General features: G+C 34.2%; 1 protein-coding gene across 2 annotated transcripts; it reads left to right on the plus strand.

Moving 5' to 3' along the window:
• Positions 1–2730: 2730 nt before the first annotated feature.
• On the plus strand, positions 2731–23806 carry LOC128191474 (adenylate cyclase type 9-like). Of its 2 annotated transcripts, XM_052863558.1 has the most exons (7): positions 2731–4710; positions 15059–15142; positions 16216–16361; positions 18918–18959; positions 19288–19369; positions 20811–20936; positions 21717–23806. In XM_052863558.1, the coding sequence occupies exons 1-7, from the start codon at positions 3234–3236 to the stop codon at positions 23357–23359; spliced, it is 3600 nt and encodes a 1199-aa protein (XP_052719518.1). In that variant the 5' UTR covers positions 2731–3233; the 3' UTR covers positions 23360–23806. The 2 variants fall into 2 exon arrangements, with proteins under 2 accessions (XP_052719518.1, XP_052719519.1); XM_052863559.1 differs by lacking the exon at positions 20811–20936.
• Positions 23807–24778: the final 972 nt, after the last annotated feature.

Genomic DNA, 24778 nt, shown 5'->3' on the forward strand with positions numbered 1-24778 from the left:
TCAAGAAACAGACCTACAAGGTTTTAAAGTAACTGATTAAGGAGGCTGGGTTCTCAACAAATTTCTAATCAGAGTTACCTGAAGTTTTCTTAGCCAAGTTAGAACATAATGGAATATATTCTTATATTGTTATACAAAGTTCTCATTAAAGAGTCTAAATGTGACCATGCCCATACAACACTTTTAAAGAAATGGGTAAAGTATCTTGTCCAAATAAAGCCCAATTCATGCCTTGTATGTATTTTGCTTAGTAAAATATCATTTTTTGGTATGTTCAGTATACTAAAATGCTAGGACCTAGTCTACCAATATACCAAAATTCTATGACCTATCATACCATTGAACCAAAATGTTAGGATCTAGGTAACTAGTGTACCATAATGCTAGTACCTAATATACCAGTGTACCAAAATACAAGGACCTAGCATACCAAAATACAAGGACCGAGCATACCAAAATACAAGGACCTAGTATACCAAAATTCTAGGACCTATCATACCAGTGTACCAAAATGCTAGGACCACCTAGCTAGTATTTCAGTGTACCAAAATGCAAGGACCTAGTGTACCAACATTCTAGGACATATCATACCAGTATAGCAAAATTCTAGGACCTATCATACCAGTGTGTCATTATGCTAGTACCTAGATAACCAGTGTACCTATTAATCCAGTGTACCAAAATTCTAGGACCTATCATACCAGTGTACCAATTGCTTTTACCTATGTAACCAGTGTACCAAAATTCTAGGATCTTTCATACCAGTGTACCAAAATGCTTGTACCTAGATAACTAGTGTACCAAAATGCTAGGACCTAGATAACTAGTGTACCAAAATGCTTGTATTCAGGTTATCAATGTACCAAAATTCTAGAACCTAAATAACCACTTGTCCACTGTATCAAAATGCTAGTACCCACTGTACCAGAATGCTAGTACCCAGTATACCAGTAATTAATGCTGGTACCTTGTATGGCCAAGAAATATGTAAGTAAATGCAATGTGTGCATACAGTAAGCGTGTCTATAACCTTACCTATACAAACAAAAAACAAAAACAGACAAAGGACCATTTATCACCTTTTTAATTATCTATCATTACTTACTTACTTACATCCAAGTACCATGTAAAAAATGATTCTTTTAATAAGCCCATTATAAATTATGATAACGAACTACCGTTATTATGAATAATAGTTATTTACGTATATTTTACATTCATTTGTGGTATACAATTTACTAAAAAAAAAAAAAAAACAGAGACGTTTGGTGATTAAGGTGTTATCATGTTTTGCTTGACAATATTTCGCTACAGAGGAGTGTTGCTTTCATTTAGAGCAAAAAATAAATAAATAAATAAAGTGTTTCAAATAAAAAAAGAGGGTTTTTCGTTTGATTCTTGTTTTTATTTTAACTGATGTAAGACAAAAAAGCGACAGTTTAATTTGTTTTTTCGTTGATACTATGATTAATCGAATTCTGTAAGTATTGAGTCAATGACTGTACAAACTGGATTTCAAAAATGATATTGCAGTTCGTAATTTACTATCTATACATGTATAAATTTTCACACTTAACATAGCAGCAAGCAATAATGTAGCTATAGCCCTCTCCCGATTTTTTTTTTTGGGGGGGGGGGGGGGGGGGGGGAGTCATACGTACCCCGGTAAGTTTTCTTTTTAATAATTGGTTATGGTAAGTATGTGGCATTATGATATCGATACAGTTACTATTAATGTAAATGTGATATACTAATGTGAATCATTAGAATTCGTGGTGGCTCAATTTTCGTGGTATTCGTGGGTAGCCCTCCCCCATAAATTTAAACCCTCAATGAAAACAATTTTAGACAGAGTTATCTTTGTTACTGAAACAGTAACCGACGCATCCACGAAATTACATCCCCACGAATGAACAAAGATTTCACAATCCACGAAAATTGGCCCCCACGAATTTAAATGAGTCCACAGTAGTATGTTTTTTTCGTTTTTTCTTTTCGTTTTGTTTTTGTTTTGTACTATTTTTTGTTTTTTGTTTGTTTTGTTAAAGCAAAATTGAGCACACATAACCAAAGGCATAGATACATTTAAATAAATGTTATTAATGTCTCTGACATAACTGATGTATTCTATCGGAGACATAAATACCATTTTATTTCTGTCTCTGATTCTATCAATAAGCTTGAATTTAAATTTAATATTTCACTAAGAAAATAAAAAAATGTACATCTCGATCATTTATTTAAAAATCGCAATTAAGATTGAAGTTTAAATTGATTTTTTTTTCATGTCTAAATGTAGCAAACATCAGTAACTTCGACAAAATATGCAAACTCAGCACCGTGTCAATGTGCAATATTTTTAGAGCTTGTAAATTCCATTATTGTTTGGGTGGCTGCTTCAAATATGCAAATTTATGTCTCACATTTGCTTTTTTTATCTGTTTAAATTTTGCACCCTCATATGCTTCAACCGTTGGATATACTGGCCCGGGGCACGGCTGACAAAGGTCAAATCCACAACGTAAGTTAAATTTAGAACGGGATGTTTATTTATAGCAACTAAATTTATTTCATTTGCTCGCCGCACAAGATTGTAATCGTGGACGTATGTTGTGCATAAAATTGAGGAAATTTACGGTATACTGTGATTCATCTTGACGAAACCAAAATTCTTAGCTGGTAGTGAATTTTATCATCCACAGAATCGAGTGCGCCCATTGCGGAACATTGATTGTAAAACCGAGTCCGTCCCCATTGTGACCTTGTTCCGCTTTGATATGCTGAGACAACTCTACATGACCCCATCTAAGCAGATGAAAAACGTATATTTATACAAGTCTTGGCAAATGGTATTAAGACTTTCTTGTATACACAGGTAGTATGGATTAATTATTAATGGCTTTCAAACACCGGCCTCTACGAACTCTCGGTAAACACACACACTCGATCTCATTCATCGACATAACTCGAAGCGCCGCTGAGCCAACAACACGGAAAAGATAGGCAAATATATGTTATTGTAGGAAGGTGTTGGACAACGTACAGTTCATGATGTGGATTATATCTCCGACTTGAGAAAGCTCGTACCTGCGTGTATGTGTATATTATACGTGGTCTGTAAGGTAATGTACATGGACTGTGCATTTCTCGACGAACAGCGAAATAAAATGGATCTTAGCGGGCACCTGCCCTAGAGTGTTTACAGTGCATGTTCTTGGAATTCTAGATAAAAAATGGCAAGTAACGGGAATACAAAGGGAGGAGACAATCTCTACCTTTCTACAATGGACACCATTGACCCTAAAACTGTGTGTGTTGACTTGGAGATGGAGGAAAATGAACTGAATGAATCGGACAAACAGGCCTGTGGCAAGTGGCCCATTCTGTTTGAAAGAGCTTCAGGTAGCTGGTGGAATCCCAAATTTGACTCGCCCATTTTAGAACGAGAACAGTGGGAGAAGTCATTTCCCCAGACTTGTCGGAGATTTCGTGCAATTCTCTGCATCATTCTCGGGTCTTGTCTAGCCTGGAGTGTTTTCTTTGGAATCAGACAGGATGCATATTGGTTAGAGTTTTTAATAGCTAGTCTCCTCCTCCTGTTTTTAATAGCATTAATTCTAGTTTTTACATTTACCAATTTCTACAGGAGATTCTACCTTCTGACCTCCATAGTGCTGTCAGTCCTATTGTGTGGGGGGATAAATGTAGCCCAGTTTTTGTACAGTAACTCCCTTGTGTCCACTGTCGGGACTTTCACAGCCTCCATTGAAATACTATTCATGATGTATACTGTGATACCAATGCCCTTGTTTTTGTCCATTGGACTTGGAGTCACACATTCCATTATCTATGAGGTATTAGTTGCAGTGAGAAATGATTATATGCAGCAACCAATATTCATAATTGGGAAAACATTTTTGCATTTGTGTGTCCATGTTATGGGTATTCATATCTTCTTAATGTCTCAAGTCGGTCAGAGAAGTACATTCTGGAAAATCGGCCAGTCTGTCTTGGCTCAGAGGGAGTTGAAAAATGAGAAGAGATTAAAGGAGAAGATGATCCACTCTCTCATGCCTCCGTCTGTTGCCCAAGAAGTGATGGCCTCAAGACAGGACAAGGAACAAAACCCAGATGAAGAATCCAGATCCAAGAAACGCAATTCAAAGTCCAAAAATGTCAAGGGAGAAATCATATTTCGCCCTTTCAACATGAACACTATGGACAATGTCAGTATACTGTTTGCAGACATTGTCGGCTTTACCAAAATGAGCTCCAACAAAACTGCAGCACATTTAGTGGGGTTGTTGAATGACTTGTTTGGAAGGTTCGATACTCTGTGCACAAACTCGGGATGTGAAAAGATCAGCACCCTAGGGGACTGTTACTACTGTGTGTCGGGCTGTCCCCAGCCAAAAGAGGACCATGCCACATGTTGTATAAACATGGGACTCGGAATGATTACCGCCATCAAGGAGTTTGACAAGGAAAACAATGAGTCGGTGAACATGAGGGTGGGGGTTCACACAGGAACCGTGCTCTGCGGAATTGTCGGAAGACAGAGGTTCAAGTTTGATGTGTGGTCCAATGATGTCACACTGGCCAATACGATGGAGTCCAGTGGTCTTCCTGGGAAAGTCCATATCTCCGAAGCATCCCTGAGTTTTCTTAACAAAGAAGATTATGATGTAGAAGAAGGGCCTGATGTACAAGGTTTGTACTGTTTCATGTCAAATTTCTTAGAAGAAACCCCCCTCCCAATTATGTTTCCTTGACTCCGGTTGAACCCATCCATTACTTTTGATATCTTGAGTACACAGCATGCTTTGATAGGTTGAAGGCTTGTGTTGACAAGTCATTGAGAGCTAAGGAGAGCTGCATATCTGGCAATATGATCAAATTGGATCACTGTAAATTTTATTGTTAATGTCAGTCTTTTATGTCCTTCACAGAAAAGTAGCGGATATAATTACAATTTTCTCATTAATTAAAGCATTCTTGAAACTTGACTTGCATATTCTGTATAAAGCAGACAAAACAGTTGAATGACTCTGAGGTGAAATATTGATGTTGAATACTATAAATACATATTGAAGAGATGGCTTATACAAAAAAAGTCCTGTCATTATATCTGTTGTATTCAAACCAGTAATAATGGCTATAGAATTGTGTGGGTTCAATGTATATTGGACTGAGCTAGTAAAGCTGACACAAATGAAGCTGTCATCACCCTTGTACACAGATTTATGGTGGAAAATGTACCAGAAAGCTGTGTGGCATTTATGGCTTCTTCAAAACAGTGGTCAAAATGTTGCTCTTGAAAAATTGAGTGAAAAAAAAATTGGAAGGAAAAAAAAGATACCTTACTTGAATTTTTAATTAGAACTACTCGTGTTTCATCTATATATAGTTCAAAACTAGAATTACAAGGTACTCTAATCCTAGTACATCACTTAGCAAATTAAAATAATTTAAAATTATGATTTACAGGAGGTATGACTTTATGAGTTTTGTATGTATTTACTAATTTACTTTTGGATAACAGTCTGAATCTTAATTAATCATTAGAGATATAGTAACGTAGATTCTCATCCACATTTTTCCAGTGATAATTTTTGAGATAGCGCTCAAGAAAAAAGAATTGAAATGGGTTGAGTACATTAGGCAGGTCAGGGCTACCAGACAGAATTAGATACCAAGTCTCCACATATATCTGCCTCTCATTCATTAAAACTTCTAAATTTAAATGGATGCAGTTACCGGTTAATAACATGATGTCCAAGGCCAATTCTACATCGTATTTCTGGATGAAAGATTTTTATTTCTGAATGACATAACAAAATGATAAATCTTGTTTTGGAGATGGGATCTAACGCTGTGTAATAATAAAAAGGGTTCTCCCACACTTCACACATTGTTTTTAAATGCACTTTGTTTCTTAATGTGTTCATTTGGCAATAAAGGTACAAACTTATACACAGGGTACCAGGGTATTCATGATTTAAAAGGAAATATTTTGCTTCATATTTAAGTGCATTGTTGAATCAGAAGTCAACCAAACATTTGCAATGATATTTGTTTGATAATTAATTTTCCAGCATATTTTTTTTGTTTTCTATCTCACTTTTTTGGGGTTTTGGTTTCTACATTCAATTTCCACTTCATCAGGCACAGGTGAGAGAGATGTAATTGCTAACAAATTTGTCAACAGTCAAGAGAAAGTTAAAGATTAATGCTATCATTTATCATGAGGCTATTTTTGTCAGGTAAGCTTGCTATCCAGGGCTGGGCCAGATTGATTAACTTGATGAATGTTGTAAGGTAGAACTACTTTCTAAATCCGTTATGCCTGCCCTCTGTTCATTGAACAAAAGCATAAAGAGAGACAGAGGACAACATAGCATTAGTAGATGAATATCTGCTTTGTTATGTGTCACAGCTGGTCCCATGGAAAAAATGGATTTTGATGGCAAATATTAGATGTGGAGGAAATTAAAAATGTCATCCCCTTTCTTCATTTAATCTAAGTACCTGGAGTTGTTAAATTTCTGATTTGTATTCATTTACAGAGATTGAGGGAAGTCTTAGCTTATTTGGGTACCGTATTCTTTCTTTTGGGTAGATTGTGAAAATATTTACATACATGTACAAATCCTTCTCAAAGTCCGAACAAATACATGATGCCATAAAAATGTTTACATAGTCAAGTTTGTTCAAGTTGAGCAACTTCTACATTGAAATTCTCATTTTGTAAGTGTTAGAAGTTCGTATCTTGAGAAAGTGTTTTTTTTTTTGTGCGGCTTACATTGGTAATACCAACCAGTGTTCATTGAGTCATTGACTATTGGAATTAAGTAGATTACTACAGGTATTTGTTTCCATATGGCCAGTAGACAAGAAGAGAGATTTCAGGTTTCCCAGTAATGTCTATTGATTTTAAATGTTAGAATAGGCTTCCCACTGAGGCATCGCTTCTCATTTGGTCTAATTTCCCAATGTTCAACTGAATCTAAATTCACATTTCTCATGATATTGGTGATCACGGAGATTGAGTATCATGAAGAGAACTTCTGCAGTAGCTAATGCTGGAAAGATAGTCAATAAAATCTTTAACCTCTTTTGAAAAGGCTCTATATGCATTTGAATGGGGGAAATTGAGGGAAAGAAAATGTCTGCAATTTTATAAGTTTAACACTTGAATTGAATTTTTTTGGATTCATTGGTTTGAACACTGGCCAGTGAATGAGATATTTATAGATGATTAAAAAAAAGTATTCTGCTGCCAACTAAGATACAAAAATATGGCAGAGGAGAGTCAAGGCTGGCCAATTATTTATGGTCATATCAGCAAATATTCTGATGTTTGAGCTTCTAAAATAAAAAAAAAATTGTTGCTAAAAATTCTTCAAACAGTGATGAGGGATTCAGCATATTTTCTACAGCTTTGTTCAAGTATTATTATTTCCAGGGGGTGATAATAAAACAGAGATTTGGCCTTTCTTTTAGACAGGAGCCTCTTTTAGATTGGCATGGCTACAGGATGCAATGAATCTATATTAATATTGGCAGTACTTATATTATTTTTTTGCAAGTGCATTTCCTGTATTAAGTTGCAAATCAATGCAGGGAGCTAGATATCTGCAGCCTATCTGAACATGTCTGGATAAGGTTCTGATAAGGTTGATAATAGTGCATGTACTGCTACATTCAAGTCTAGCATGAAGATCTTGTCAAAGTGGCAACAGTCTGGCAAGGTAGATCTGAACTGTACAAGTTAACAAACATAATGGTGTACTTTAGATTCGATTTGAATTTTTTCATTGGCATGCTTTATACCAATAGATGTTTTCATTTATATTGTCTCATATTTGCCTAGCTTATTCCATGATCTTGCCAAACCATTAATTAATTCTTGCCCACACCAACTTTTTTTAAACCCTGAAAATATTGGCTTTAATATTATTAAGATACATACTGCAATGATACATATACCAGTAATTAAACTATAAATCATTGTTACTGCAAAAATATTTTTTGTTTTTATTTTACCATCTAATTGATTTTTTTACTCCATGATTATCGCATCTCACCATGCCTACAAGCATATATTGATAATGCACAGATCTGGTAAGATGTTCCAGTATTTCTAGTTATGGATTCACTATCAATTAAAATCGGAGTTAGTGGACTGATATTCCTCAGATCCATGCAGTTGGCTGGTCCAAATTAAATGACAGTTAGCTTCATCTAGCATATTGAATAAATTGATAACCTGAGGTGTTTTTTTTCCTGCTTATTTACAAGTGATTTACTAGCATTTTTATAATTATGTTTCATTTACTTATCATGCAATTATTAGTAAAGTATGATCTTTTTTATTAAATTAATTTAGTGAATTAGCCTAAAATATTTATTTCAGTATTTCTACATGTAAAAGTAATCAAGAATTCAAGTATATACAGATTCAAAATAAAATGTCTTTTCAAAACGTAAGTGTATGCATTTTTGAGCACATTATTCAGAAATTGGAAATTTTTATCTGAGTTCTTTGATAAATGTTCTGATATTCAAATGGAAGGAAGAAAAGATTTCTCTCTAAGTCAATGTGATTTTATTTTAAATTAGGCTGACAAGTCTTTTCTGTGTCAGTGTGGCTGTAAGTAGCAGCAATCCAACATTAGAGTAACGATTCCAAAAAGAATGTAAATAAATGTATGCCTGTGCCATTGCTGGTATATTTTACTCATGCAACTACTATATTTAATGAGCTATTAAAAAATATTTAAAGTATTGAATATTGATTCAAGGTTTTTCAAATTTAAGGTAGCGGTTACTTTACAACGTAATGATTGCATTTAGTTTTTAAAGTTGACTTCATTGATATGTACACATTTTAATGATTGTGCCGTTGATTAAAAGACCTACAGAATTTCTAGATTTAAACTGCCACTTGTGAACACAATATAATACAGTTTGATTGAAAGGTTCAACCTCGTTCACATAATAACACTGCAGCTTATAATCTTAGTCTCGGGGATTTTTAAAAATCTCTTAATGTTTTTCCCTTCCTTTCAGACAGAAACGCTGCCGATCTAAAAAAGGCCACAAATAAATGTAGGAATTAAGGCTTTCTTGTTTCAATACACTAAAATGTTATATGCCTGAAAGCTTAGTTATATTCCTTTGATGGCTAAAAATAGAGAAGAGTAGATCTGAACAGGGAAATCAATGTTAACCAGATAGGGAAAGATAAGTGTAATTAGCTTTAAAAGGGGTATTTATAGCAGACCATGTTTCAAACCTTTTGTCAAGGGAGGCTGGGTAATTGTAAGCTTTCCGGAGGCCAGTTTGAATTAGTTTTAACTAAGAGATCAATACCGGTAATTAAGACTCAAAGGGTGGGGCCATGAAGTTACCACATCATGGAGTAATTTGATGTCTACCTCCTATCTTTTATGTTTGATGATTTTGTTTTTCTACAAATTACTGTCGGCCTCATAGGGAAATGAACTGTCATTGCCTTATAATAAAACAGGTTATTTTGATGATTTTTTGATTTGATGATAATTTGCAAAGGCATTAGAAATATAACGTTAGTACTAAATCTAGTCCCCCTCTTTGATGTACATCAGTAAACAAACTAGACAGTAGTAGTTGCCATTTATAAGGAAACAATGAAACTCAATGTTTTATACTACCGGTATTTGTTCAGTTTGTTAATATTCTCTCTCTCTCTCCTAATATATAGTGTAAATGTGCACCTCTTTGCACAGTTTTCAGGAACCCTCTTTGTAACAATAAAGATATTTTGTATTTGTAGATAACCTATTTCTCGGTACAGACTTCATGATATTCTGAAGATGCTCTCACAAAAAAACTTCTTATTCAGCTAATAGAAAAACACTCTGTATGCAGTAGATGATAAATGAATTGTACATTGACTAGATACAGAGAGGCATACACTCACACAAACTGATCCATGGGAGATGGCATATAGTGTCTGTTCATCCTTTTACAAGGTAGTGTGCATTCACCAGCAGACATTTTAACGCAGCAAATGAAATCTTCTTTAATGAGTGAATCTGGTGCACATTTGAACAGTTCAGAGAAAACTCAAGGATATGATCTTCTGTATTGGGTTTATTTGATCATCTATATTGGGTTTATTAATAATATTTTTTAACTTGTATTAGTGCTATTCTTAAATCTAACTGGCATTTCTATTAATTGAAGCAATCATTTTTCCGAAGGCCGGTTCTTAAGGAAAACACTGATGCTATGCTTATGTGCTCGATAAAAATGGGCGTGTCTCCATTAACAAGGAAGTATGGAGTATATGCCCATTTTTTAAAACAAGTTTCCTGTATTATCAGCAGACATCATCACAATTTGGTCAAGTAGAATCCACTTCATAATTAGGGTAATGGTATGTGTGTCATTAGCTTAAAATGTCTCCCAGCAAGTTCGGGTAGTTTGAGGTATTGTCTGTGAATATAAATATAATGAATGTATATGACAGCTTTTGCATCAATTGGATATTCCTGCATCTAATTGGATACATTTCTTGAGCCAGAAGTTAGTTTTTCTTAAGTTAGATATGAATAAGCTTACATGGACTCCAAAAAGGCATCTCTTATTGTCTAATACAATTAATGTACCAGTATACTAAAATATTATACTATATACCGGTATATGTACCAGTATTTTTCTGTAAGGAATAAAAGTGCATATGATTCAGTGAAAATTACGTTTTTGGTGAAGGGGTACGGGGCATTCTTTTTTTTAAGTTATATATCAATCAAAATATTGCATTATATAATGAACAAGGGAATAAAAGTACCAGTTAATCACCTGGTGACTTTTTTCTTTCCATTTCATAGATATAGCTAATCAAGGACTGGGAGTCTCTCAGCCAGACTTTCTATATAATGATGGTGGGGGGGGGGGGGGGGGGTGGGGGGTGCAGGGGGTAGTGAAAACTTCAGACTGCTTCCTGATCCCTGTGATGTAATATGTTACATAATCAAACATAGTTTTAATCCCCTGTGTATGAAAGGTCTCAGGTGTTTCTTACCTTGAGATCTATAAGGACTCCAAAACTAATATGGAATAAATCTTGTGTGTTGGCATTATTTTTCAAAGCATATATTTCTGACATTTTACCTCATGCACCCATACAGAGTAAATCATTTACAATAAAGGGTCTTATAAGGAACACCTGCCTACCCGGTATATTGAACAGATTATTGCTTGTTGGACAACAGTGTTACGTTCTTCCTAAATCTTATACCTAAAAGTAAAAATAATAATGCAAGGATAACATGCAGGAAATACACCGTAATTTTTATTTCCTCACTATCTTGTTCAGATTATATTGTTCAGTTAGATTGGCTGAGGCCAAAATGAACTGAATATTTTACAATGCAAATATGCCAAAAAATATATTGAATTTTTGTACCTTGTTCCTTTTAACACAATTGACAATGAATATTATGGCTTCTTTTTTTTCTTTTAATCCAATGAAATCCAATTAAAATAAAGATGAGATTATTAGTTTTCATTTTTATTTCTAATATTCTTTGAGAATTGGATGGAACAGTTACATATAATGATTTAATTCTTTATACCCCTAAAGAAACAAGAAAGGTAGTGCATAAAATGCTCTTTTTCATCATAAACCTTCTTTCATTTGCTCTCCGGCTGCCAATAACGTATCTTTGCTCAAAACATAAAAAAGGTCCCATGGGATGATATTGCATTGGTCTTTGTCTTGGTATTCATTCTTCTGTGAGTGACAGAATCTTCGCACCTTGGGTTATTAATATTTCTTGATTAGTCTGGAAATAGTAAAAACAGGAGATAGCCTACCGCGCGCGCAAGGAGCTGTGTAGAACCGGAGCTGTGTAGAACAGTCCTCAGATATTAATTTACTGGGATCCAGAATGAAGCCCCACACTGTGACAATAAATTTACTCAACTGACAGTTAATGTTCTGCTTCTTCATTATGAGAGACTACAGGGGAGGTAAAAAGGTCTGCGAGAAAATATAAAGCAACATAAATATACGTTGTTTTAACAAATCATTTTCATAAAAGGTTCATATGAGGAAGCAATAAATTTTTTAAAAGGAAATGAGATGATTTTTCATGAGGTCTCTGATTCACTGCATGATAAACTTTATTAATTTAAAACAATTTAACAAAAGCACCTGTAGTGAAAAGTTATGAAGAAAAAATGATACTGTAGATGTTTGTTGATTCCACAAGTTTATTCATATTGGGGCATGGGAGGGGGTGTCAACAATCTAGCTGTGAACTATTTTATAGTAAAGAAAATAAAAACAGAATATTTATAAAAAAAATTGTATAATTAATACAGAACTATTATCGTGGAGGAGGATAGAATAAAAAAAAATGTTTATGATCAAACCCTTTTAAAACTTTCTCTATTAGGAGGGGGACGCTTCTCTTTTAGTGTGAAGACTTCATTATACAGTACCGGTATATTCATTAGTTGGTAGAGGAATTTACCACTATGTTCCTTGAAACATCATTTAATGTAGTTTAACTGCATATAATTTGAACTTTTGCCCTTTGAATGTGGTGATATAATGGTGATTTGAAACCATTTGATTATGTCTCCTAGCTAAAAATGGCATACTCAGGGGTTCTTAATTGTGTAGAAACAATGATAAATGCAGTGGTAAATCATGTAAATGCCTGATGTAGCTGGCAGCTACCCGGCCATTTTATTGATCCTACTGGATCTGTCTGAAAAGACCATATTACCCACATATTACACCACTAGATAGATTTAGAATTTTCAAATTGTAACTACGATATAAACTTACCATATATGGTTCTTCCGAAACCCCAAAAATAACATTATTACCAGTTTATAAGATATGGTATGCCTAATGTAAACTGTTGTCAGAGAACAAATTTCTGTCAAGTCAATCAGAGTTTGAGTCCAGGATTGATGCTACATGGTTAGGTTTTCTTTCTGTCGGGATTATATTGATACATAAGCCTAGTAACAGGAATAGATGTTTATTTCTTTCTTTGTCAACTGGAATTGCTGAGATATTGGTGCTTTGCTAGGGATGATGAGGTGGTTTCTAAGTTCAGTGACTGAAGGAAAAGAACAGGGCAATCTATAAACTGTTAACATAATTAAAACCCTGTCAGAGACGAGTCTTGTCCTTCTGTGTCACTTTTACCCTCTGTCCTCAGGCCATTCCAGATCTTGTGGGAATTTTGTACAGAACTACAATATCCTAATGCATTGATTGTCTTTGCTCAAAAGGATCTGTTTAGAGGATATTTCTCTGTTTGCTAAAGGAAGCTAGATACTTGAAGGCCAATGGCTTTATCTTCCATAATTTGTGTCTTGCTGTATTGATTAGTCATTTAAAAAGTATCCCTGAATCGTAGGAGGGGAAATCTAGTCTGGCTTTTTTGCATATCTGGTATCATATCTGATAAAGTGCAGGCCGTAGTTGCATTATGTAATAAAATTGAACAAACTAGTTTGGAGATGTTTGATTGATTTGACAGAAAATCATACTGTATTAATGTAAAACATTATGTTAAATCCATAAACAAAGTACATGTACTAACTGATTTGTTTTAAAAAGCCAGTTCTGAAATGTTTGATTAATTTGTTTGAAATATTGTACTGTGTGATATTACATGTATATCTGTTTTAATAATATAGTACTGAACTGTTTTCAATTCTGTGAAGCAAGCTAGTCTGCATCCAGATGAGGTTTACAATTTTGGACCATTTGAATGTGTTAGATAGTTTTGTGTCTGTTAGCCGTTGTTGATAGGTGACAGCCTCTAAAACATTAGATCAAGTATTTGACATGATGGAGCATTGGACTCAATTCTTTTAAGTGCTTCTTCAGAAACACAGGATGAATGTAAGACTTTATAAGTCTCTACTGCGTTTTAAAGAATCTGTCGGTGACACTCACTGTAATGAGAACAAATGGACTGTGGTTCTCAAGAAGTCGCTTAACAACATCTCACTCAACCAATTTTATCACTTGCCATTACATGGAATTGATTCAGATTTGGATGTTGCTGACACAGGATATTTTCCAATTGTTCAGTGGTATTGGTTAGGAAATGTTGTTTATTATTAAATGAACTGGTTTTGAAATAAATACAGGAATTTAATGATTGGCAAAGAAATACTGGAATTTGATTGTCTGGTATGATGTATTGTTTCTTCTATCATGTCTATCAGTCTTGCTGTGGTAATTTTACAGTTCAGTCTTGGTAAGCTGTTCTGTTTAGAACAATTTTATGTCAAGTCTATGATAAGGAAATATATCTTAACTCATTCTCAAAATTCAACCACTGAATAAAGAGTTCTTTCTTTCCTGTTGTTTTGGGGTTTTATGGGTACTAAACAATGTACATGTATATTGCAAACCACCATTAAATTACCGGTATGCTTAATATTTTCTCAATGGTCTTGTTATGTCAGAAATAAGCATTACATGATGTATTGTGAAATGGCCATTGCAGAGCTGAACTAATTTTCTTAATTTACATGTCACTCGGGCTTTCAGTTAAGTTTTTCTTGTCAACAGAGAATTTTCAAAGTCCCACTGGAAAAGACTTAAAGATAATTGACCCAATGGGCATATGCTCATCACAAAGCACTATTCCAGGTCAAAAATGTCCCCTCCCACTGGGCCATCAATTAATTGGAGCCCACATTGAATATCTCAATTCTGTATGTAAGTTACGCATTAAAAATCAAAGGAGGTGTGTGTTCTGTTATAACTCTGATGACAGGTTGCTTTGATCGTCATCATGATGTCACTCTCCCGAGTGTTCTGATTAATGGTAGCACCTGTTGGAAATGTCAGATACATATTTCATTTTGGTAATCGAACCCTTCGATTGTTGATTAATCTACTACTACCTGTCCTCTGACATTCTTTGTCGAACCGAAGTTTGTCAGATATAAAAAGATGAGTGACAGATCTCATGGAAGTGGTATTTTGAAAACTTTTTAATTCTTTTTTTCTTTGATTCTCTTACAGATAATAGGACGTATAAGGTTCTGATAGAGGAATATGATACGAGCAAATCAACCTATGCCGTCAGACATACAGAGGAGCAGAAAGGTTGGTCTGGAAAATCAATTCAGAGGATGTAGAAAAAAAACGGTCATTTGTGACAAACAATCTGATCCTTGTTTGCATAGGAGGTTATAAAGAGGATTGGGTTTCATAATAAAGTATATGGCTATTTTTGTCAAAACAAAGTAACTATGGAACATTCCATGCTAAATTTTAGAAACTTATGACTTAAGAGCAATACCTTTTGGTAATAACAAAGGATCTTCTACTGTAGAAGCAAAAATATTGGTTGAGGATTTAATTTCTTTATTTTCGCTGGCAGTATAAATCAACGAAATTAAATCCATGACGCATTTATAACTCAAGTATTAATGAATACAAAAAGATTACAATATGACAAAATTAAATACCAACGAAATCTTATTTGGTTTAAAAACAACGAAATTTTGACCTTACGCAAATATATGCTTCTACAGTATATAGTATTTTGTGATCTGTGGATTCCTCATTGTAGTTAAGGTCATTATGCTAAGTCATTATATTGACCAATAATATTTTGTTATTTACATAATTATTTTTTATAGTGCATCAATTAAAATTTTTTGAATCTTTAAAAACAAATTTCCTTAATGTATGAATATATATAAAGAATATATGATGTTAAAATGTTTAAGTATGGAACTCTTTTGTTAGTGTACTGTAATGATGTAAGGTTGACTTTATTTCAAAACACTTTTAGTATTCTGCAACCCATTGTTTATTAAATGTTTGGAAAAACTCTAAAAAATTTTGAACCAAGTAAATCAGATAAGCATTAAGCTTTCATCTTTCTTATACATGTATAAAAACATATGTGACCCATAGTTTGTGAGTGTTATGTTCAGGTAATCATTAAGTTCCATAGGCCTCATGCTTTTAAGGATGCTTGATAAAATTCCTTGAATTTCAGGATGTCTATTCTGTTTGCTGTTTTGATTCATTTTTACTAGTTGCCTCAGTTGTTTATTTAATTGACATGTTGCTTGCATGTGTTGTTGAAAAAATATTAAAAGGCAAGAATAAAATCACGAAATCTTTTGATTCATGAAGTTAGACATTTTGATCTGTGGATTTTACAGTCATCAAGACCTACTTCATCAATGGCTACAAGAACCAGATGGCGGATGAGGACAGTAAAGAAAATGATCCATCGTCTAGCAACCAGCAGGAAGAGGATCATGGGAGTACGGAGCATGCCGAGGGAAATCCAGAGGATATAGACAAGGTGATATATTTCAATCCAAATACTCACAGATCTTCTGTCTGTAAGCAATAACACAGGTTGCTCTAAAAGCATTGTAATGTTTTCTCCCCCTCTCCCAGTTCTATACCTAACATTCAAAGAGCTATGAGCTTATTATTTCAGACTAAATTATGTAATTCTGAAAAAAATATCACACAGGTGATAGTGTTGGTCCTGCATATTACATCATTGATAAAGCTATCTTTATGAAATGAGTAGATGATTGATGAGGAACTTGCGAAATGATGCACATGAAGGAGATCTTTGTGCAAGATGCCTGATAAAAAAAACCCCCTTTCTGTCATTTTCACTTCATGTCATTTGTATCGATTGGTTTGAAATTAGATTCAAACTTTATTTGCTATAACAATGACAAGCATTAGTACTTTAATCACTACAAAACCAATAATGAATTGCCATTCTGACAGCACTGCTGCTTAAATTAGAATAATTACAATAAATATATGCATGACATCATGCCAGCATATCATTCATTGTAACATGCCTTACAAGTGCAACTAGGTCAAATCATTTAATGTTTTAGCTCGCCTGCATTAATTAATTTTTTATGTCAGGTGTGAGAGTTTACTTTGATAGAACGAGGAACCATAACTTGTGTTATTAATGATTTTATTCTTATCTTTCATTCAAAAGTTGGAATTATTCTTATCTGAATAAGTTTCTGAAAGGAGGTACAGAAATAAATTTTATAATTAGAATATCTAGCCTAAATGGAGTTCTCCTGATCACATAACACTATGTTCCCTGTAGGTGCTAAATTAATGAAGTGAAAAAATGGAGGATTCTGAGATTCCCATCCAAATAAGCCCTCACTAGATAATGATTTTGTTTTACTCTAGATATAACATGTACTACATGTTGAAACATTTCTAGCTGTAGCTGTCTGTCTCATCAACATCCAATTAATGCTCATGCCATCCATTCTAATTGATCTTCATCAGGGAACACTTGAGATCAAAGGTTTCAATATCCTTGCATGCTTCTTTCTACTCTGTGACTCTTCTCCATTAGGAAGCAATTAAATGCTAGCCAACATGTTTGTGAACGCAAGTTGCCATTCAATACATCAAAACTTATCCTGAGCTCCCAACAATGATCAGTTTTATTCCTGACATATCGGACCAAAAATCAAATTTCCAGGGCTCCACGTCCATTCCATCAAATATGAGGAGAAAAAGCTAGAGAAAATAATTTGCACATACATCAAACGATGGACTGTAAACCAAGAGTAAAATCCAATCGTCAGAGATAGGTTTGTTGGGGGCTTCCATCCCAGTCCTATCTCTAGGGACCCCTATTATTAGTCTATTTTGTTATCGGTGAAAACTAAATGGACGCAGACATGCTAACTTGTCCTTTACTTGGTTTTTTTTTGTTTTGTTTTTGTTTTTTTTGATTACTCAACGTAGCTATATAAAATATTGATTTTGTACAAAAGGAGCATATCTCTGAACATAAAATTGTAAAAGCGATCAAAATTTGAATACTGTAATTAGGGAAAATTGCTCTCATTTGGATAATGTTTTAACCTAAATAAACAATATAGAATTCATTAACAAGAAAAATATCTGCATATCTTTCAAGTATTGATTGAATGATTGTCACTGAATTAATTGAATGCTTCTTTGAGAAAATTTACATAGCATAAGACTTTTTATCAGATGATTTGGTGAAGCCAGTTTTCATGAGGTTTCCATATTACCTGATAGTTGAACATAAAACTTTCAATTACTAGGTATTTCCATCATTTGTGATTTTATGTATTCGATAAAATATGTTAGGGATTCAGTAAAATTGTAAGACCAATGGATTCAATGGTTTTGGTTACTAATGTGCAGTTTACCATTTATGCAATCCTAAGGGAGTTAACTGGGATTTGTTCACAGCCATTTCGAATCTCTTAAGTAATAGGATAGAGTAGGGTCTGTAAGTGTTAAACTCCTATAAATAGGATTCCATCAATATTGGAGTGGATATAGAACCATCTTAACAAGGTTCCGTTGTAATTACCTTTATCCACAGACATGTTGCAATCTTTATTCGGCTGGATTTGGTCAATACGGTGGGCTTCAGAAATCCAAATGATTCTCTTGTCACTTGAATTTTAATGATTCTCAGTTTTTGAAAATCATTTAATCATTCCTTAATCCAAATGTTTCTTCAATGTAGGCGATTTGGTCAGAAGTGAAAATTTTTGGATTAATGAAGCTTTTGATTCAGATAAACACATTTGTAGCAATACATTTTTTACTTCCCATCCTAAGCATGTTGAAATTTATTAACACTTTACATTAAGTCCTAAAAACTTAATAGTTGTGAATATGTTTTAATGAAATATTTCCTCTTCTTGTTTTTAATGCTCTGCAAAAATTATTATTTTGAAATACAAACATTACAGACCTGGTAATGATATTTATTGGGATGTTTAAAGAAATTAATGTTCATTATATATCCAACTTAAAATTAATGGGTTTACACCTGTATTTTATACTCATTCTTTATTTTTATTTTTTGTAGACAACAAAGAAACACAGACTTTCCAACCATTATGAGTCCAAGGTAAGTCCAAGGTCTCTTGGGAGACATGGTCGGATGATCCATACCTGTCTTGAATAACCTGTGTTTTGAATATACATTTATCTGTCATGTTATGAGACAGATTACTTTTGAATGAAAAACATACATTTTACTTTTTTTGATGATTTCAGAAAGAATGACAGAATATATGTTTAAAACTCTTATACAGATTTTCAGATGTTCATTATAAAGACTTTGAACAATTATTAAAAACATGAAAATTATTTTTTTCCAAACTACCCTATGATTTGTTATGCATAATCTTACTTTGTCGGATTGTATTAATTTAACTGTACCATGCTCATTGCAGGCTTCTGATGCAAATGGTATCACTCAAAACCTTTTAGGCAGGAAAAGAAGCGCTAGTGATGTGTCTTTGGAACAGGATAATGGTAACGCTTATGCTTCTAGCTTCATCTCTCCTTGCAGAACAAAATAAACAACAAAATACAGGAAAAGCAACTTCTATTAAGCTGCTGTTGTTGATGAACAAGACCAATTTCTTTATAGTGCTGCAGTCTGCCTGCATTGTATATGCTGTGAATCTATATAGCTTAATGTATGGAACATGCACACATAGTACAATTGTCACCAAGCATATAGCACCACAGTAAATTGTTTTTTGTGGGGATTCATGAATATGCTTGTTTGATTACCCAGGTACTCTGATTTTTTCCCCAAAAAACTATTGCTCTGCTTGCAGCAAAATTTATTGGTAAAAAGCTTCTCTTTGAATTAGACATACTTGATTGATGTGATGTATCTTGGGTAAATCTTATGAAACTAATTATTATGATAGATGCCAATGTTACTTGAATATGATATAGTTTGGAACTCTTTAGGCTTTATCAACCAAGAAATTGGAATATACATAGCATATTTTTCACTGTAGACTAAGGCAAATTATATTAAATGGTTTATCATTATATTGTTCCAGCCTTGCAAATTATGCTTTAAGAGCCTAGTACTTTGAATGTGATACATGTACAAGTTCCAAAAAAGACAACAGAAATGAAGTATTTCTTTTTTTACTAAAACACATGTATACATTTAAATTTCAAGCCAGACATGTGTACAATTGTTAGACCTGAAAAAGTTCAAGGATCAATTCAACACATTTTCTTTAAGGTGGCTCACCTTGTCTAATAATTACAGGGAAAGAACTCTCTGCTAGGAAATGTAGAAACCCTGCTAGTTTGGTGCTTTCTTCAATTTGTACAGAACCACCAGAATGTAGATTGACCCATTTGTTCAGGGTTTTTGTTTGTACGTGTATAATCAGTGAATTTTTTTATTGAAATATTGACTTCTTATTTGCTCCTTGTAAAGAAGATCATTTGATTTTGATCAAAGAAAGATAACTCAAAATATGTTTGAAAAAAAAAAAATCAGATTTGCTAGTAATGCCAGGCAGCAACCAGTAGTAACTATTGGTAGTTTTGCTTTGAATTTCTGTTCATTTGAAGGGAAATATGTACGATAAAGTCAGCTGGATGAATTTCAGAGCTAATAAGATATTCAAAATAGGAAATAACATCTGAAGAAATACTTTGATGTTATTATTTTATTTTATGAAATTAAAGAAATTCTTTTAATTAAATAGTGTATCTAATTGATTGTAAAATCTGCTCTGACAATTTTGAAGGTTAATGAAGCTAAAATAACCAATTTGAAAATAAACACAAACTTTTCTTTAAATTATTACAAAATGCTAGACTAGTGTTAAATACATGTACCATTACCTAATTTAGTAAATTTAAATGCATGTATAGAGTAATGGTGAAATTTTATTGTGTTATTTCATTAAAATAATGATAGAATTGCATTGGACAGGGAATATTGAAACTTTTGTGAGAATTGATCCAAGTTTACATTTTGGTAATGGTTCTGCTGTTAGCACCGTGGATACAATACTGACCAATGAAATGAAAGAGAACAGCGCCACTAAATACAAAAAAGGTTGCTAACCACTACATCATGCAATAAACATACATTTTCTCGTTCAGTGCATCTACTTCATGAGTGAAGTGATCCAATTACTGTGACAGACTCTCTATAACATTTTGAATTATTGTTTCATTGGACAGATTTTTAAAATTTCTTGATCGCATGCATAAATGAATCAATCACATAAGAGGACCCAGAAAATATTTTTTGGGGGGGGGGGGGGGGGTCTGAAGCATATTTTAGATAATTTTATATGTGAAAGTAAAATATTTTAGTTTTCCCCTGGAAAGGGGGGGGGGGGGTCAGGACCCCAGAACCCCACCCCTACTATTTTATTGGTATTTATGCCCTAAAAATTAAGGAAAATCATGAAATTTAAATTTTTTCATAATAAATCATTTTTTAATATAAAATCACACAATTTACTTGGAAAATTTATTTTGTTTTCAAGTGCTTTTGTCACAAGCAAAAAAAAAAAAACATGCATACTACTTATTTTCAAAATGAAAGATTTTGCCCCATTTTAAAATCACCTTAACATAATTTTGGGTATAAAGAAGTAACTTTAATTCAGTTTTTAATTAAGCCCCATTTTGAACTTTACCCATGCACTGTTAATCAAAGCATGTGGTTCCAACATTAAAGAAGGTGCAAATATTTCCCTGTATACAGTAGTTCTTGACAATCTACAAATGTAGGCATCTGAAAATTCAAAATGATTTCAGAATATTATATAAATGAAAAGAATCTAAGCTAAAATTCATAATGTTATATTCTTTCTTGTTTTCACAGAAGAGGACACCAGAGACAGTGAACATGGTAAATACATGAACGACAAACAGATTATAAACCTGATCAATGAAGACAGGACAAACCAGGAGTTCTTCTACCGGCCGCCAATCAACATCCTGACCCTCGCCTTCACCAATGCGGAGATGGAGACAGACTACCGTGACCACTACCTGGAGGATACCAAAAACCAGAACACCGTGTCCTCCCCCCGCTACCAGGCCCTGCTGGAGATCATCATCTCCTTCGTTGTCTTCTGCATCACGTCTGTCTGCTGCTTCCTGATCTTCGAGAGACAGTTGCCATGGATTCTGGTCTTTATTATCTCGCTAATTTTGGAGGTTCTCTGTATGATTCAGGCCTTCACTGATGTTAAATACAGAGAGAGGAAGGTGGACTCCTGCCCCAGCTGTTCGCATTTGATGTCGGGATGGTACTTTAGGAACCTGATGGGTGCCATGGTGACCAGTATTCCAGTGGTAGCCGTCTACTCTAACCTGTCGTGTGAGATCGCTATGAACAAGCTTTCCCAGGACTATTTCTTCTGTTACTGCATTGTGATGGCTCTATTGCACTACTGTAACTTTACCATGATCAGTTCCTGGATCAAATCAATTGTGGCCTCATTAGCAGGGGTTGTTATCCTGGTTTTGTTGTACGTCCAGTTGTGTATGTTTGAAACTGCACCTGAAAACAATCCTTTAACCAATGGAAGTTTCGGCTATTCCAACACCACTGATATTACCATCACCAAGTTTGTAACCGTCATGGATACAGGTGCTACCGTTTTACCACCACTATTTTCTGGTGACCACCCCTTGAAATTTGAGATCATTTTGGACATTGTCCTGTTACTGGTTCTAATTTTCTTCCTGAACAGAGAATTTGAAATCAGCTATAGGTTGTCTTACCATGGAGACAAGCAGGCTTCAGCCAATAAACAGCAGATGCAACTGAACAAGGAGCAAGCTGATTGGCTGCTGCACAACATTATTCCAAAGCATGTCTCTGAACAGTTAAAAGGAGAGAATTGTCAGTACTCCAAGAACCATAAAGATGTTGGAGTGATTTTTGCTGCAATTGTGAATTTTAATGAGTTTTATGATGAGTCTTATGAAGGAGGGAGGGAGTATTTGAGAGTGCTAAATGAACTTGTGAGTGACTATGAAGATTTGCTCAATCAACATAGATTCAAGGATGTAGAAAAAATAAAGACTATCACCAGTACCTTCATGGCCGCCTCTGGTCTCAACACACAATCCAGGATGGCCAACAAGCATCCGTCTGCCCATCTCTTTGCACTGATGGAGTTCTCCATAGAGATGCAGGAAGTTGTGAAGAGATTCAATGAGAGCTTGTTTAATTTTGACTTCATACTTAACATAGGGTACAATCATGGTGAAGTGACAGCTGGCGTTATAGGAACCACCAAACTGTTGTACGACATTTGGGGCGACACGGTCAACATCTCTAGTCGTATGTACTCCACAGGGGTCAAAGACAGGATCCAGGTTCCCGAGGCATCCCTCCAACTCCTGGAAGAAATGTTCGAATTTGAGTACAGAGGAACTATCCAGGTGAAGGGAAAAGGTGACATGAAGACATACCTTCTGAAGGGCAAAAAAGAAGGGGCCTATTGGGAGTAAAAAGGAGGCAGTAAAGATTATGGCATTTGCATTTATCTATAGGGTTTTAGTAGTTCCGTTGCTTGATGTACTTCTAATTGGTTTTTAAATGAAACTGTACAGATTTTTAGCTGGTCTGTAGAATTGAGCAGTTCAACTGAACTCAATGGAAATGTTACCTTTTTAGAAGTAAATGAACAACATATTTATAGTGATAGTGTTTGATATTGAAAGAATTTCCAGAATTTGTCATTTTCACAAAAATGTGACAGATTTTTCTACGGGTAGTTAGTGGGTTGATCTCCATTAACAAGTTTATGAATCTATTTAAAAAACCTACAACTTGATGCTGTTGTCAGGAATATTCTCAGATACTTTTCAACTAAACTTAGACCAAAGTTCATTGAAATAGCAAACAATTCTTTCTACATTTTTTACCTGAATCAACTTATGGAAAATTTTGATATTGTGATACGCGGCTATGTTAAGGCTGTCCGAAGCTAAATATATATCGAAAAATGATACTATTTTAATTATCGAAAAATGCTTTAACCGAGTGAGTTTCTTTAAACTTTTATTACATAAGTTAACAGTGACATCCAACACTATATTTGATGTGTTTTTGTGACGTCATATATTTTTCTTAAGCACGTGACGGGTGTATTCTAACACGGTAAATAATCTATAAAAATCGCATCGGCACAAGTGAATAATGACATTAAATCAAAAATATTTTTATGAAAAATCCTTCGATAGGTAATGTATTTTGCACTTCTTGCTGGGGGTTCATATAAATATTTCGTTTATTTGAAATATTGTCAAAACATTTCGCACCGCCATCGAAAATTAGGCACATTTTTACCTTTTAGGCTCGATTTACACAAAATCGAGTCAATCGGTAGGTTTCCCCCAGCAAGATTCACAGTGGTACTTATTTTCTCTCCCGATTTCACGTAAAATATACTAAGATTGTTATTATCTTTCATTTGTGCAAAGCCGTTTTTTATATGCACATACATATCACCATTCATTAGATTACACGTAGCAGGGGGAGTCTCAAAACCATTAGTTTATGAATAGTTTTATACCTATTACGAAGCTTTAAAACTGTTGATTTTTTTATACTCCATATCGGTGATATTGAATTAAGTATCCCTAGTATTTACAACAGTGTCTATGTAAAGGAATGAAGCGGTTTTATTATGCACAATGAATATCACTTATTACGTTATGATACATTCCCTAAGAACGATAGAAAGGAATGCAGATCGTGACGTCAAAGTTAACTATGACGTCATATCTTATGAAGTACAGACAAGCGACTTTCTAAATATCGCTGTGAAATTAATCGGGCAGCCTTAACATAGCCGCGTATGAATTCTCCATTTTTGTCAGTTGATTCCATTATAAATGTCATTGTGCATCCCATGGCTGTAAAAT

The sequence above is a fragment of the Crassostrea angulata genome, chromosome 7 (assembly GCF_025612915.1).
Source record: "Crassostrea angulata isolate pt1a10 chromosome 7, ASM2561291v2, whole genome shotgun sequence".
Lineage (NCBI taxonomy): Eukaryota > Metazoa > Mollusca > Bivalvia > Ostreida > Ostreidae > Magallana > Magallana angulata.